General features: G+C 44.0%; 1 protein-coding gene across 1 annotated transcript in view; it reads right to left on the reverse strand.

Annotated features, from left to right (window-relative positions):
• The window catches only part of SYNE2 (spectrin repeat containing nuclear envelope protein 2), a 310,564-nt gene that overhangs the window by 82,856 nt on the left and 211,251 nt on the right, over window positions 1-16,457 (reverse strand). The window contains exons 66-74 of the mRNA XM_081090284.1: window positions 13,065-13,295; window positions 9,349-9,531; window positions 7,719-7,847; window positions 6,834-6,955; window positions 6,557-6,698; window positions 4,353-4,484; window positions 2,102-2,254; window positions 1,768-1,977; window positions 580-681 (exon numbers count right to left, since the gene is read on the reverse strand). Coding sequence (XP_080946410.1) covers window positions 580-681; window positions 1,768-1,977; window positions 2,102-2,254; window positions 4,353-4,484; window positions 6,557-6,698; window positions 6,834-6,955; window positions 7,719-7,847; window positions 9,349-9,531; window positions 13,065-13,295 — 1,404 coding nt within the window. The remainder of the gene's footprint in view (window positions 1-579; window positions 682-1,767; window positions 1,978-2,101; window positions 2,255-4,352; window positions 4,485-6,556; window positions 6,699-6,833; window positions 6,956-7,718; window positions 7,848-9,348; window positions 9,532-13,064; window positions 13,296-16,457) is intronic.

Genomic DNA, 16,457 nt, shown 5'->3' on the forward strand with positions numbered 1-16,457 from the left:
CTGGCTCCTTTAAACAGACGCGTGGTTTGCCTTTGTAAGGCTGCACAGTCTGCTCTTCACGGGCTTGTGGGCTATTTAGAGGTTTTGACTCAAGCAGTGCCGCTTGGTCCATCCTTGAATGTTTACATACACGCTTACCTTTATGCACTTATTTCCTTCAGATAAATGCATTCCGGCACCCAGAGCAGTGCCTGAACACAGTAGGTCCTCAGTTAATACTTGCTGAATTAATGAGCCAAATGGAACTGCTTCTGGATGGAAGGGCATGTACACTGAAAATTCTAATACAGTCCAGCCAAGGATCCCCAACAGCACTCCTACCAACAGGGCGAGGGTGCATTTCCCAACACTGCACACACTTAACATTTTGCCCAGTTGACAGGTGACAATGGCCTGTTGTTTTGATTTACACTCCATAAAGGACTATTATGAGAAGCTTCCCAAGTCCGCATAAGTATTTTCATTTTTATTTACTTAAGCCTGGCCACGGCTCACTGAGGGAAGTGGCTCAGAAGCACAGCTCAGACACAAGACTCTGGCCCGAGGTGAGGTCAGTCGGAATGATTCTGACTTGATTACCTGAAGCTGTTCATCAATACTCTGGCCACTAATTTCATTCAAAGACTGTTGTAAAGATGTTTTATTCTTAATCAGTTGATCATATAATCGCTTTATTTCATTCTGTACAAAAAGATAAATGCAAGAAACAGTGAGAATTTCCCTCAGGCCTTTCGATTCCTTTTTTTAAAGAATTTAGTTGTCCTTTAAGTTTTGCGTCACCATGATCCCACATTAACAATGACTGTATCTATCTCCCTGGCGCTCTTTTGACTCTACCTAACCCCTCCCCTCAGATTATTTTGAGGCAAATCCCAGATATTATAGTATTTCACCAGTAGATGTGTCAGTATGTACCTCTAAAAGATAAAGGTTCCTTCCTTTAAAAATCCCACTAATCAATAATAATCATTCCTTAGTATTATTAACAGTCTAGACAGGGTTCACATTTCTCTAACTGCCAATCATTTTTTTTTTTTTTTTTGAATTGGGATCTACATGATGCCCAATAGGTTGCAATGGATCACAGGTGTCTCAAGTGTCCTGTAATTGGCAGGCTCCCCACCCATCTCTCTCTCCTGTTTCTTGGATTTTATTTAATCTGTGCAGCTTCCCAATGTCTGGACTAGGCTGACTACACTCACGGTGACATCTAACACGTTCTTCTTCCCTTGCGTCTTTTACTTAAATTCTAGAGGCTTTATTAGATTCAGGGTTGATTTTATGGGTAAAACTCCTTCATAAGTGGTGCTGGTGTTTCTTTTTTTTTTTTCATTAGACAATTTTAGTAACTTCCTAACCAATCACCTGCCTCAAATCTCTCCTCCAGTCCACATTAGACAACTGCCAGGTGGGTCTACCTGAAACATACACGAACTGTCATTTCTTTGCTCAGAAACTTTCTTGGCTCCCTCTTACTGAGAAGTCCTTTCACACAACACTCACTGAGTGGCTGAGTGCAATACAGGAAAGAAACAGTACGTTAACTCAATAAAACGTCATACCCAAGACTTTGGAAAGTTCCTGGCTTTTGAATGGTCTCCAACCATGAGCAGCAGAAATAAAAGACCTTCATAGAAAGACAGCCTCGCCGCTTTCCTTAGCAATTCCTATTCACGACCACCACCAGGACTAGGAATTAATGGGAGTTGGGGGTCCATGCTATAACCTAAAATAGTGCCGACGCGGGCTGAGTGCCGAGGCCCGTACCTGGTAACTGCGATTATAGTCGAGGCCGGCTTTCAGGGACTTGCTCCTGGACGCAGCGGCAGCCTGCGTGTGCTCCAGGTAAACTTGCAGGCTTTCAAAACATTCAGGGAACAAGTTGGTGGTCCTTCCAGGCCAAGTCATAGCTTTCAAAAGATCCTTCTTCTTGTCACTCAGAGCTAAGTACAGTTTTTTCAGCTCGAGAGCCAGTGTCTGCAAAGTGGAGAGGCAGGAAGACACAGTGAGTGAACCCCAAGTGCAAGGGGCTGCAGCTCCGGCTTACCTCGTGGGTTGACTGCGGCAATGGCCAACACATGGGCGTCTGGAAGTTCCCTACCTCATAGAACACCTGCTGGGCACCAACATCCTCTCTGCAGAGCCCAGGTGTCTGCAGCAGCTCCTCCACGCTGCCCAGGCACTGACTGAGGGCCAGAAAGAGTTCGAATAGCTGCTTATCCAAATGTACGTAGGTTTCTTCTGTCACGTTTTCCTGAATCAAGAGGAGAAAAGAAAAAATAACACTCAGGATTCTTCATCCTCTGCCTACGTTTCCCCTGGTTCCCATTATAGCCTACGGTTTACATCAGTGGTCGGCAAACTGCAGCTCGCGAGCCACATGCAGCTCTTTGGCCCCTTGAGTGTGGCTCTTCCTAAGCCTTAATTGGGAGTACCCTAATTAAGTTAATAACAATGTACCTACCTGTATAGTTTAAGTTTAAAAAATTTAGCTCTCAAAAGAAATTTCAATCGTACTGTTGATATTTGGCTCTGTTGACTAATGAATGAGTTTGCCGACCCCTGGTTATGTGAATGAGGTAACAGAATAAATAAATAAAGTTAAGATGTTAACTCTGAGAGAACCAAGGTTAAGAAATTAAGTGTTAGGTAGAGAGTTGACTATTGAAAGGAATTAGAAGGTTAATCACAAGATGAAGGACTTGGTTAGTGGGGCCATCCAGGTGGAAGTGTGGTCCCAGAGAAATCATATTTCCCCTTACCCCCTGCTCCCACCCCCCACATTTTAATGTAGGAGAAAGCATGTAAGGGAAATCAAGTATGGCCTGGGGAAGGAAAAGAAGTCAGGAAAGTTGAAGGGGCTGATTAGAAAGAGGTATGATATCTTAACGCTAAGGATGGTATAGTATGGTGATTGTAGTTAACAATGCTGTATTATGCATATGAAAGTTGCTAAGAAAGTAGATCTTAAAAGTTCTCATCACAAGGAAAAAATGTGTAACTATGTGTGGTGATGGATGCTAACTAGACTTATTGTGGTCAGCATTTTGAAATATATACAAATAGTGAATCATTATATTGTATACCTGAAACTAATGTAACATTATATGTCAACTAGAGGCCCGATGCACCAAAATTTGTGCACTTGGGGCAGGGGAGGTCCCTCAGCCCTGCCTACACCCTCTCTTAGTCCGAGAGCCCTCACGGGATGTCCGACTGCCGGCTTAGGCCCACTCCCCAGGGGATCAGGCCTAAGCCATCAGTCAGACATCCTTAGTACTGCCGAAGAGGCGGGAGAGGCTCCTGCCACCACTGCTGCACTTGCAACAGTCAGCCCAGCTTGTGGCTGAGTGGAGCTCCCCCTGTGGGAGCACACTGACCACCAGGGGGCAGCTCCTGCATTGAGCATCTGGCCCCTGGTGGTCAGTGCATGTCATAGCGACTGGTTGTTCTGCCATTGGGGTCAATTTGCATATTACCCTTTTAATATATAGGGTTTTATCTCAATTAAAAAAAGAGAGATGGCCCAGGTAGTGTGACTCAGTGGTTGAGCATCGACCTATGAACCAGGAGTTCACGGTTCGATTCCCAGTCAGGGCCCAGGCCCAGGTTGTGGGCTTAATACCTAGTAGGGGGTGTGCAGGAAGCAGTTGATCATTGATGTTTCTCTCTCTCTCTCTCTCTCTCTCTCTCTCTCTCTCTCTCTCTCTTTCTCTCTGAAATCAATAAAAATATATTTTAATAAAAGAGAGACAGATGGACTGTGAACCAAGGGAGCTAGGGGTGTCATTTATGGGCTGATTATAAGAATTAAGGCCACCCTTAGGTGTACAACTCCTGGGAGGAGGCCCTCTAACGTTGTGCAATCATGCCCTGGTGTGTTTAAGAGCCACAGGTCTGTTTTAGCACAAGCTGCTGGTACCACCTCTTTTTCTTTGCCAAAGATCACCTTGAATTTTTTTACCATTACAAGTGATTTAGGAGCATGCTGAAGCTGGTAATCACCCCAATTTGGGCTCTGTTTCCATCTTCCCTGATGGATATCTACATTACCCAGGATTAAGCTTACTCAAGCCTGGAAACCATGCCAGTCCTCCCCCTCTCCCTCCTCGCCCAGAGCATCACACAGACAGTACTAATTAATCACGATCCTGGGTCCTGCTGAGACCCGGCTCAGGTTTAGAAGTCTCTGCACTTGGTGCTCTAGGCAGCCACCACTAAATGCAACAAAGCTGGCATGAGAGTCAAATTCTGCTTGCAATTCTAACACACATTCCATTATGTGTTCTATTATTTGTCTACAAGGGAAATATGACCGGTTTACAATATCACATGTAACACGCAGCTGTTACCTGTGTCTGAAGACTGTTTGCTTCCTGACGCAGGTCTTCAAGTTGGGTGGTATAGGTTTTCAGTTCTTCAGCTGTCGGGTATCTAAAGTTATATACACTCACACTGGGTAGAATACTCATTTCTGTGGTAACCTATTTTTAAAAGGGGAAATGCTATTAGAGACAATTTGAGATCTTGCTGATGTTAATGTAAAGCAGCAAAAATGCCTTAGCATTAGCATGCTATCTTCCAAGTTACCTTCTTATAAGAAAAAAATAATTAAATTTTAAATATTTTGGATAGTTGGAAAAGTCATGACAGGCTTTACTTAGACACTTGAGAGTCCATTTAGACACTTGAGAGTCCATTTAGATAGGAAAACAAACCACAATTTGAAAAATAGAGTAAAACCACTAATCTTTCAATTTATTAGCACTGCTACCCATGTGACCAGGTTAGCTACTTCTCTTCCCGCTTATCAGTAAACTCCTGGAATATAGACAATTCTTAGAATAAAATAGTCACCTCAGGGACAGATCCGCATCTTGATTTTGTTATTGAAAAGCTAGGTAAGTATTAAAAATGAGCTGTGACTTCAGAAGGGTGAGTGACTCAGAGTCAATGTCTTTCTCAAAGGGGAGAACTGGCCTACGGGGAAACAGGGTGGGTGACAGGGCTCCGTTTGGGGCAAGACTAGTGATGGAGTTCTACTCTCGGGAAGAGAACGATATTCCTGTCCCCCCTGTGTCTCACAGGAGAAGCCACAACTAAAGCCCCACCCATCAGTGTGATTCAACTTTAATTGGTCAAATGAGGTTCTCTGCAGAAGAGAACTGCCACATTCCCACCAGGCGGGGAACTGGGAAGTCACTGGTAGCCTTTGCCCAGGCAGTTTGAGTGCGATGCTGAAGGCAGAAGCTTGCCTGCTTGTGAGCACCAGTTCCAATCCTGCTCGTGGGCTCCCCGTTGGAGAGAAACCAAGCAGTAGTTGGCACAGGATGAATAACACCAGTAATGGCAACGTAAGGTACGTTGGAGGCAATACCAACTGACAGGTACCGTTGGCACCGGCGCCAGCACACTGCAGATTCCAGATAATCTTTAGATGAATGAATGATACTCATTCATTTTTTAAAAAGAAATGAATGTATCTTTTTTTTAAAAAAGTAGTTCCTACTATATTATTCACTCCTTTTGTAGACGTAAGAAACCTGTAGAAAAAATTTATGAGTTTATTTGAGCCAAACTGACAATTATCGGGAGGCCCAATCTCACTAGATTGAGAAAACGCTCCAGAGAATGGCAGCTTCACAGCTTATCTTATACATGAGGATTAAAGGAGGAGATGTAAGGGGTGGGTTATGTGAAATTCCTTGGTGGTAGATTAGGGAAGCCAGAGAAAGCAAGTGGGGAAATCTCTGAGACTGGATAAAGAGTAGAACAGGGAGTCACACATTTCTTTTGCCTTGCTGGGTATAGGATAGTTAACAATGAACATGTATAGCACGTGGAGATGGTATGGGGGGAACAAGACAACAGTGGGGGGCCCTGTGGTCTGGGGCTCTGGGGGAAGGCCGTGCTCTGAGGGGTCTGGAAAAGGAGACTGAGGTCCCAAAGGTATCTTATCTTAGACACAAAGAGACATGAACAGCTCACTTAAGGAAAAGATGGAACTTTGTCAAGGAAGCTACAGGCCTAGGACATGACTGCCCGCCACGATCTGCTTTTAGTTAGGAATTTTTATGTTTATCTTAAATAGTTTCGGTCTCTGAGTTTGTAGGACCCTCTGTGCTGGCCTCCCCTGAGCTTGTCAAGGTTAGTATGTGGGCCCTTTTCGTCCACACTTTATCCATTCAATATACAGGCCGAGATTTTATGGTGTTCTAGGTGCCGGCCAGGCATTCAGATGTGAGCCAGGCAGACACGGACTTCCTTCTCCCACCATCTGATGGGGATACCGACAATAAACAGGCCCCAGCATAGTGAGACTGTGATCAGGGAAGCCCAGGGCTACAGAAGCACCAAGGGGAGGGGAGGGCACTTACGTAAGGCCGATTTCCAGGAGGGTGGGAAGGGGTCAGCCAAGTGAGAAACCCACTTGGCATCCTTGCTCTCTGAAAGTAAACTGCGACATGATGCAGGACATGCCTGTGTATTTAACGAACGCTGTTGGACTTTCTGAGACAAGCATGCTTAATCACACTGTGCGCAGAAACACACTGACCTGGGGCTCCACGAGCGGGGGCAGAGGCTGCCGTATTTCTGAGGAGAGCTCCTGATGCAAATATCGCCACTTATCCCCACTGAGGTCCTGGTGTGACAAGACCGAGTCTGGAGCATCATTTTCAGGGCTAGGTGCCTCACCGCTTTCAAGAAAAACAAAAGGTGCAAAGAACAATCAACACAAAGAAGTTTTATTACCTTCAAACAACATTTTATAAGAAACACTCGTAATTCTCCCACCACACTACTGGATAGCCAACGCTTTAAAAATACTTTACCTCACGGGTGATTTCTGAGTTGCAGCGTTATCATGCCGGCAATGCTCGGGCCACATAGTCTTAGCATTCAATTCTATGAATTTGACTAAATCTTTCTGTTCCATTGGTTTCAACTCCAGAACCTATAATTGAACAAGATTCAAATGGTCCAATCAATCAAGGTTTTCAATGACTATCCACGGGTTTCTTCTGCTCAGATCATCTGATTTTGAGCCACGTCCTAAATCATTATTTACTATTTTTCTTTCTTTGCTTGTGTATGCTCATCAACTTTCACTTTTCAAACAGCCTATTTAAAAATATTCTGCACAACAACCAAGTGTTGTTTACATATGTAGCGCATACAGAAAATCACCGAAAATACCCAAACACATTTTAAAATAGGGAGAGAGGTGTTGCAGTGACAGGTCAGTTCATCCTAAAGATATACACTTACTTAGATATAAGATGCAAGTTAATAAAGGACCAACATCAGTGTGTCCCCAGCTGCGGAAGACAAAAGCACAGCTGATGACACAGCACACGCTCAGAACCCAGGAGTTGCTGCCCTGGCCGGGTAGCTCAGGTGGTTACAGCATCACCCTGATGCGCCAAGGTTGCAGGTTGGATCCCCGGTCAGGGCACATACAAGAAGCAACCAATGAATGCATAAGTAAGCGGAACAAATCGATGTTTCTCTCTGTCTCTCTCTCTTCCTTCCTCTCTCTTAATAAAACAAACATGTTAAAAAGAACAACTCAGCGCTGCTGCACACACAGGAACACCGCACATCACACTTCCCACTCAGTCACCCAAGAAAACGCTCCACAGGCAGTTCGGTATTTAGTTCAAGGGGAAATTCCAGAGAGTATTCTTGTCCTTACAACTGTTAGGGGCGCACATTACCTGCTGCTGCGGGAAATCTTTTTGTCTGCCGAATTGCGGCCTTTCCATGACAACAGATTCCAATTCAGAAAGGTTATCTGGTTGGAGGACTTTTTGATGCTCCGAAGGTTTCTTTAGAATGGTGGAATGCTGCAAAAGATTTTATAATTGCAGACGACTTAAAAAGAGGACCCACTTTATTTCAATTCAGATAATGAGACTACATAACGGAAACATTTTAAATGAAGTAAATGGCCCTGACCGGTTTGGCTCAGTGGATAGAGCGTCGGCCTGCGGACTGGAAGGTCCCAGGTTCGATTCCGGTCAAGGGCATGTACCTTGGTTGCGGGCACATCCCCAGTGGGGGGTGTGCAGGAGGCAGCTGATCGATGTTTCTTTCTCATCGATGTTTCTAACGCTCTATCCCTCTCCCTTCCTCTCTGTAAAAAATCAATAAAATATATTTAAAAAAAATAAATGAAGTAAATGACTGCATTTATTATAAATATATACTAGGACTTAATGTACGTATTTCCTAACAACTTCAAAAACCACTACACCTGATGAAGAGGCCATCTTATCATTTCTTCAACTTCCTTCATCCAATCAATTATTAAAAGCCAGGACACAAATAGATCCAGAGACATAGATGCATTGAACAGAGTATCAAACCTCAGAGGGAAGGCAGGGGAGGATGGTGGTGGTGGTGGTGGGTGGTAAGAGATCAACCAAAGAACTTGTATGCATATAAGCATAACCAATGGACACAGACAATGGGGGGGGGTGTGTGAAGGTGGGCTGGGGGACGGGGGTGGGCTGAGAGAGGACAATGAGGGGAAAAGGGGGACATATGTCACACTTTCAACAATAATTAAATAAATAAATAAAATAAAAGTCAGGACCTCTATTTTTTTCCTTAAGAAGAAAGTAAAATAAAGTAAAAAAGAGAAATAGTATTATACTTATAAATTAAAATGTCCCTAAGTCTACAACAAAAGTAATTTTTTTAAAAAAAGGAATATATTAGGATGAAAGGGGAACCATATGACTTGTCTACCTGCAGCTCATCTTATTTCTGTGAATAAAAGTCCTCCAAGTAAGAACAACTATCTCGTAAGTACAGATGCAAATCTTACATAATAAGATCCTATCCCATTTTGTACATTTGCATTATAAACACGGGGCACTTTTAAGTCACAAGAACACTTTAGCTATATGATACTGTGATCAGTACATGCAAATATTTGTAAATGAATAACAAAAGTACCCTAGAAATGGGTTGTTTCTGATGTCAACTTTTAATCTTATCTATAAAACTGTTGTTTTCCAGTCCATTGGAGTCACAAAATTTCTTTGAAATGTGTCCTTCCTTTATGAGGAAGGCTTACACCAGACCTCATTGCCAGCAAGATCAACCCAGTCAAACCAACCCAAACCAAACCAATGCCATCACTAACCCCCTGGATAGGAAAACTGCACAGCAAAATGAAACCAATAACAAAAGGCAGTGCAACGGTCCTTTGCAGTCTGAAGAGGCGCGACTCTTACTTAGCCTCTGTACTTGCGTCAGCGTCTCCACCCAGAGTTCGTTCCTGATGGGTCTACCATAACCACACATCTGCACACATGTCTGTGCACAGCCACGTCTTACCTGGTCCTCGCTGTACTTCTCCTGAAGCACCAGCTGGACTTTTTCCAAATTGCACTTCACAGTTTTTAGTTTCAAAGCCAGTGCTTCGGCCTCCTGCTGAATGGCTCCATGGTCGCCCAAGCTCTGGTCTTTGCAGTGCTCCAACAGAGAGGCCACCTTGTGCTCGATCTCTGTGAGCATCGTCTAGGAAATAACATCATCTAATGATTCATAGTTTTGGTCTTAAACCAGTGTTATATTCCCATATAAGTTAGATTCACTCTCTCTCCCTAAATGTATATAAGAAGTGCCAGAAACACAGGTTGGAAGGGACCTTGGGTGTGTGTGTCTGGGGGAGGGGAGGACTTGCACATAATGCCTGTGTTTTTCAATAGGGGTGCAACCAAAGCAACCCAAATTGCAGCTGTCATTCTTTAAAGTAAGTGATTCTATAATCACTTTAGAAAACACAGCTGAATGTATCCGGCATAGCACAGTGGTTAAGAACACAGACACTGGACTGGAACTAGACTACCCGGTTTCATATTCCAGCCCTGCCACTTGGTAGCCGGGTAAACTCAAGGCACCTCACTTTGCATGAGCATGCCTGTACTCATCTGTAAAATGGGATTATTAACAGAACTTACCTCCTGGGGTCACTTTGATGAACTAGGTTTAAATCCCTGCACTTTGGCCAGTGCTTGATACATTGTCTGTGACGACTATTATTTTTTCCCACCTTTCTAAGCTTTTCCTGTTGCAATGCAAGTGCTGAGTAGTAATTTAAAAAAAGAATTCCACGAAACTCTTTGAAAATTCTTTCCCTTGCTCTTTTTCCTTTTCTTTCCCAAGCCAAATAAGTTTCCAAAATACCAGAAGAAGGCCACAGAGGAAACCTCAAACACTAAGTCATTGATAGAACTGGCCAACTTACACACGGATCTAAAAATAGAGGAATGAAGTAAGTTTCCCAGTAAGTCACCGTCACTGTATTCCTCTTCGACAGATCAGGTTTGCCCTGCCCCGGGGCTCAGGAGCCCAAACAGTCATACCAACTGGCTGGGCACACCGTGCAGCAGGCGCTGGGCACAGAGTGTGGCAGGCACATTCAGACCCGCAGTCCAGCACTGTGATCACCTGTGCTGAGAACTCAGTGCGTGACTAAGAATGAGGTCAGTTCTTTGAGAGAAATGTAAGGAAAAACTAGCCTTAAAACAAATTTTCAAATCATATGCCTTATAATCCCTCCATGCAAGCCAACTCCTTGTAGCCTGTATAGACTCTTCTAAGCTGAAATAATATGAACTCATAGATGTCCGAGTGGCTGTAAACAAAGTGTACTAGAATTCTGTGCGTGGTTTTTCCACTTAGCTACTTTAAATATACTTTTTAATATGTTGATAACCCATGATTCACTTAACAATAGGATTACTGTTAAGCTTTTAAGCTATTTCCAGTTCTTCACTTTCGTAATTAATATTGTCATAAACATTTTTATCCTTTTTTTGGGTTATTTTCAGAGGATAAACGTAAAGTAATGGTCAAAAAGTATTAGGTCAGAGATGATGAACATTATTTATGCTGACAGCTGACCTTCCCTGAACACTGAACCAACAGACAAAATTATCAGACGTTAGTGGAGCCATTTCTCCAGGGTTTCCTGGGATGATATAATTTTTGCCAATGTAATGTAGGAACAAGACAATAGCTGTTTTGATTCACATTTTTAAATAATCAAGGCTGAACATTCCTTCTCAAATTACCGACTATAATTTTTCCCGACTAATCTGTTTGCACGTGTCCTTTGGACATTTTCACACTGAGAACTTAGCCTTTTTACAGACCACACGAAAGGCTTTTTATGTTTCAGTATTAATTATATGGGCCAGGGTGTTATGTAAATAAGCCAAAGATGGCCCCTAGGTTTAATTATTCATAGCAGGCCAGGACCCTTAGCTCAAATCCCACTGGCCCCCAACTCAAAACTGGACCCGACACCGGCTAGCCATGGTTAAGACAAACTCGAGACCCCAGCCTCTGCTGCCCTTCAGGGTTCGCAGACATTACCTAGACACACAAGACTCCTCCGGGTTCCCCATCCACCGGGAGTTTCCTGGTCCTCTTCCCCTGCCGGGTGGCGGCCCCACCCCATCCATGCCTCTGAGGTTTCCTGCTCTGGGGGACTTCCCAGTCCACCAAGATCCTGCCCAAATAACGCGCCTTGTGTACTACCGCCTCCTTGTGGTGGTGTCTTTTCCTTGAGCAGCCCCCAAATCCTTGAACCCACAAGCGATCCAAGCAGGGAATTGGGTGATGATCAAGAAATCAATCGGTATGGGGTCCACCCAGGCAGCAGGACAATCAATTGGCAAATTGACCCTGGATGGCCTCACGTGGCTGGTACTCAGCATTTGAAAGGCCACTGTCTTTTCCAGACTCCCAGGCCCCATGGCTTCTGGACTTTTGGCTGAGATCAAGTCAGACTCCCATGCCTCGGCAGCCAAGCCAGGCGGCTGGGACAGTATTTGAGTGAACCCACCCCTCAGAGCTGACATTTAGGGTCAGAGGTGCTTAGCTGTCCAGGGAAGGAGGCCAGCCTGCTGCTGGGGGCGGGGGTGGGGGCGCTAGGCAGGCACTGGATATTGTAAGACTGTGGGCCTGAATGAAAGGAGAGGCATGTTTGACTTGGACCTGGGGTGGGCTACCCCTCACAGGCTGAGTTGGACAAGCTCCCTGTGACTGGGCAGGTAATAGGGGGGTCCTCTGAGAGGATGTCCTGATCCTTGGGGACGACCACGATAGACAAATGAGCCAATCAGGCAGAGACGTCGGTCCAAGGCTGGTCTAAGCACCATTGGGAGAGGCGTACTCAATTATGCTGCTGCGAAATCATCATTGTAGCCCCTCCCGGGAGGGATACAGACAGGGATTCCCCACCTTCAGGCTGAGCCTGCAAATGTTACTCAAGTGACTACAGGCAAGGAGGTGTATACCCCTGCCCCTCCCGGGAGCAGCAGGAGTGGTCATAACGAAGGGCAGCAAAGCCCTTTTCTGCTGGATCTGCAACCTTGCGAATCAGGATTTTCAGTTTCATTTCTGATGAATGAAATTTCAAAGAACTTACTAATCCGAATAAAAAGGACAGCATTTATTAAACACTTTTTATATCCTTTCTACACCAGACACTGGTTTCTATACCTGATCTCATTTAATCCTGGCAAAGTCCTAAGAGATGACCTGCATATGAAGAACATGAGGTGACAAGTTCACTTCCTCAAAAATGTGGACTCTTGCCAGACCGGCTTGGCTCAGTGGATAGAGCGTCAGCCTGCAGACTCAAGGGTCCCGGGTTCGATTCTGGTCAAGGGCATGTACCTTGGTTGCGGGCACGTCCCCAGTGGGGGGCATGCAGGAGGCAGCTGATCAATGTTTCTCATTGATGTTTCTGGCTCTCTATCCCTCTCCCTTCCTCTCTGTAAAAAATCAATAAAATATATATCTTTTTTAAAAATGTGGACTCTGGGTTCTGTGCTCTCTTCCACTACCACTGTCCCCCCAAATACTCTGTTCACATGAATCATTTCAAATAGTTGCCCTGAGAACAGAAAGTTGAGGCCAAGATAAATGCAGTGGTCAGAGTAACAGAAAGAAACACACTGTCGCTTTAAGAGAAACTGGCAAAGACACGAGGTGATTGGGGAGGAGGCAAGCCCTCAACTCCAACCCATCAGCCTTACCTGGCACCCTACCAGCTGCTGTTCCACCACCTGCTGCATGTCTGCGTTTAATGTTTCCGGCTCGAATGCCACGTTGGCTTCGTGCAGCCACAGCTCCAGCTCGGCCACCTGGGTCTTGCAGACATGGAGGACCTCAGCAGGCTCGGGTCTAGGGTTCTCCGCCGGGGAATGCAAAGCTCCTTGCTCGAGAGAAAAGCCCAGGGCCGCAGCCTTGATAGGAGGTGTGGCACCCTAAGATAAATCCACAGATAATCCAGCAGTGAAAAGTCAGGAGTCCAAAGTTTTCAGACTTGGGCTTGCAAAGACCTGTGGACTTGCAGCATTTCCCCAGTTAAGAGAATAAAAAAATTTTAAAAATTTATCTATATCTATATACACACGCGCATGAGAGCAGAAGAAAGAAAAGAAAACTGCACCTCCACACTCATAGCAACAATCACGTGACCCGGCGCCCAGGTCTCCAAGCAGCCGATCGGCAGGTACACAGGTACAGTGTTCCCAGGCACAGAGGACGCAAACAGGCTCCCAGTGCATGCGACACAGGCCCCGGGAGACAGGTGAGTGTCGTGAGAGGGTGTGCGTGTGGGTGTGTGTCTGAACCACTCCAGCGAACTGGCCGGTGTTTACAGTTGCGTGACACACGATTGAGCAACGCTTGCATTGCTGTGCGCTCTGTTCAAACAACAAGGAGATCTGTACCCACCGGAGGGGAACAAGGAAACATACACACACTCTTAACGTCTTCTCAGGTAGTTCACTAGATTGTAAAATAGTGTAGCTCCCTCCACCCCCAACATACGTGCCATTACTCATTTATACTTGTATTAAACATAGCTTGAGTCTAGTCATGAGCTTCAGTGAGGTAACCTGGAAACTTTTCTCCTACTCTTCAGAGAGAATCCCTAAAACTAACTTTCATGTTCTAAATACTCAAATATTATTGAGTTAAGGACCAGATGCTTATAGTTGAATATAAAAAAAGTGTGATGTGTTCTTTTCATACTGAAACAACAAGGTTACTTACTGATCCAGTAGAAAAATTTCTTCTACTGGTAGATAACAGATGAAAAATTCTAATAATTCTATAACAGATATTTTCAATTTGGAGGTAAAAGATGATCTGATACAGAAAGATATTTGCTTCCCACATCCTTTGCCAGAATATTCAAAGAGTATATTAATCCTTCTAGTAAAATTTCTGTAAGACTAAGGATTTGTGTTTTGTTCTACAAAATTATTGGTTAATACCTATCTTATTATGTTTAGGATGAAATACAAAGTTTTGATTTTTTTAAATTCTCACCCAAAGATATTTTTTCCATTGATTTTTAGAGAGAGTTGAAAGGAGGGGTGTGAGGTAGAGAGAGAAAGAGAGAGAAGAGAGAAACATTGATGTGAGGGAGACACATCAATTTGTTGCCTCTCACGTAGCCCCAACAGGGGCCAGGGATCAAACCTACAACCCATGTATACGCCTTTGACCAGGAATTGAACCTGCGACCCTTTGGTGTGCGGGCTGATGCTCTAACCCAGGGGTGGGCAAACTTTTTGACTCAAGGGCCACAATGGGTTCTTAAACTGGACCGGAGGGCCGGAACAAAAGCATGGATGGAGTGTTTGTGTGAACTAATATAAATTCAAAGTAAACATCATTACATAAAAGGGTACGGTCTTTTTTTTTTTTTAGTTTTATTCATTTCCAACAGGCCGGACGGCTGCTCTAACCACTTAACACAACACTGGCCAGAGCAAGAATCACCTTCTTAATTTAGAAGTGTTCCCCTTGTTTTCCCTGCAGTTCATACACAGTCAGCTCTATTCATGGTTTGGCCTGTTTTATATTTCTTTCTTAATTCTCATTTAAAAAAACAACAACAGTAGTGTGATTTTACTGCCAGACATCAATTTCTAGTCATCTGATTGTTTTCTGGCGTTTAAATATTGCTTTCGTCTTACTGGTAAAGATTTTGGGATCCTCTTTTTGTTACCAGAGATAACAATCTGCTAAAATTAACATTTTGTTAATATTGTGTAACAAATGGACCTTCCTTAATTATTTAAAAATGTTATTTGAGCGTTCATCCTATGCCACACAGATTTTTAAAAAGACAAGATTTATTTCCTTTGCTTTCTCACTAATGCACTGAATTCATGAGGAAACAGGAAGCTCAATAACTAATCTGGGCTTTATTTGCTAGTTATTTGAACCTGAAAAAAAAAATACAAAGGTAAATGGAAGAGAAAAAGAATATTTGCAACCATAGAGCGTCAATAGCTGAAGGTGCCCTGGGGAACCTGCCAGCAATCGCTTCATCCGCCTCTTTTTATAGTCAAAGGAGCGTGAGTGCGTTTAATGTTTGGTCAGTTCACACACCTTCTGTTTCAGCACGTTGCTTCTGAGGAGCTCAGGCCCACAGGTCAGGTGCTTGCCCAAGGTCACACAGCTCTGTGATCTCTTAAGTCTGAGCCCACAGATTTTCCCACAATAGCACTCCTGCTCAACATCAGTAGCGCCCCTGCTAAATGACAGCCCCAGACTCTAAAAGCAGAGATTTAAATGAATGTTTTATGCTTATACATCTTGGGGGAGTAAAAAGTATTATCATGAGTATTTCATGTGATAGTCACATCATCTCTATAGCATTGCTGTAAATTAATCATATCTAATCCTTCATTGGATTATGATGAGCCAGGCGACCGTGCTCCGTGTGATGCGCCTCAGCATGGCACACCACAAGTCCCTACTATTCCCAATGTACAGAGGAGGCAACTGAGGGTCAGACGGGTCACAGAAATTGCCAACGGTCACCCAACTAGTAAGTAGAACCAGGATTCAATCCCTGCTTTCATTATGCCTTAGAGCCTACACGTCCACATTCTGGACATAATTCAGCCCCACCCTCTGGTATCCCAGTTAGCCTCTCAGTGAAGGTCATACGGCTTGATTTCTGCAACAACACATCACTAATCTAAGTAACAGCATCCGGTTAAAACAGTGGTTCTCAACCTTCTGGCCCTTTAAAATACAGTTCCTCATGTTGTGACCCCAACCATAAAATTATTTTTGTTGCTACTTCATAACTGTAATTTTTTTTCATAACTGTAATTTTGCTACTGTTATGAATCGTAATGTAAATATCTGATATGCAGGATGGTTTTAGGCGACCCCTGTGAAAGGGTCGTTCGACCTCCAAAGGGGTCGTGACCCACAGGTTGAGAACCGCTGGGTTAAAATATAAGCTCTTTTTTTTGGCTGCAGCTATGCATATTTCATGCCTGAGTACCAACCCTTTAAATTTATTACTTACTCCTTTACAGTCAATTCTAAAAATCATATGCATGTCTCCCCGTTCCATACACACACACACACACACACACACACACACACACACT

Source organism: Myotis nattereri (assembly GCF_964212035.1).
Source record: "Myotis nattereri genome assembly, chromosome: 1".
Lineage (NCBI taxonomy): Eukaryota > Metazoa > Chordata > Mammalia > Chiroptera > Vespertilionidae > Myotis > Myotis nattereri.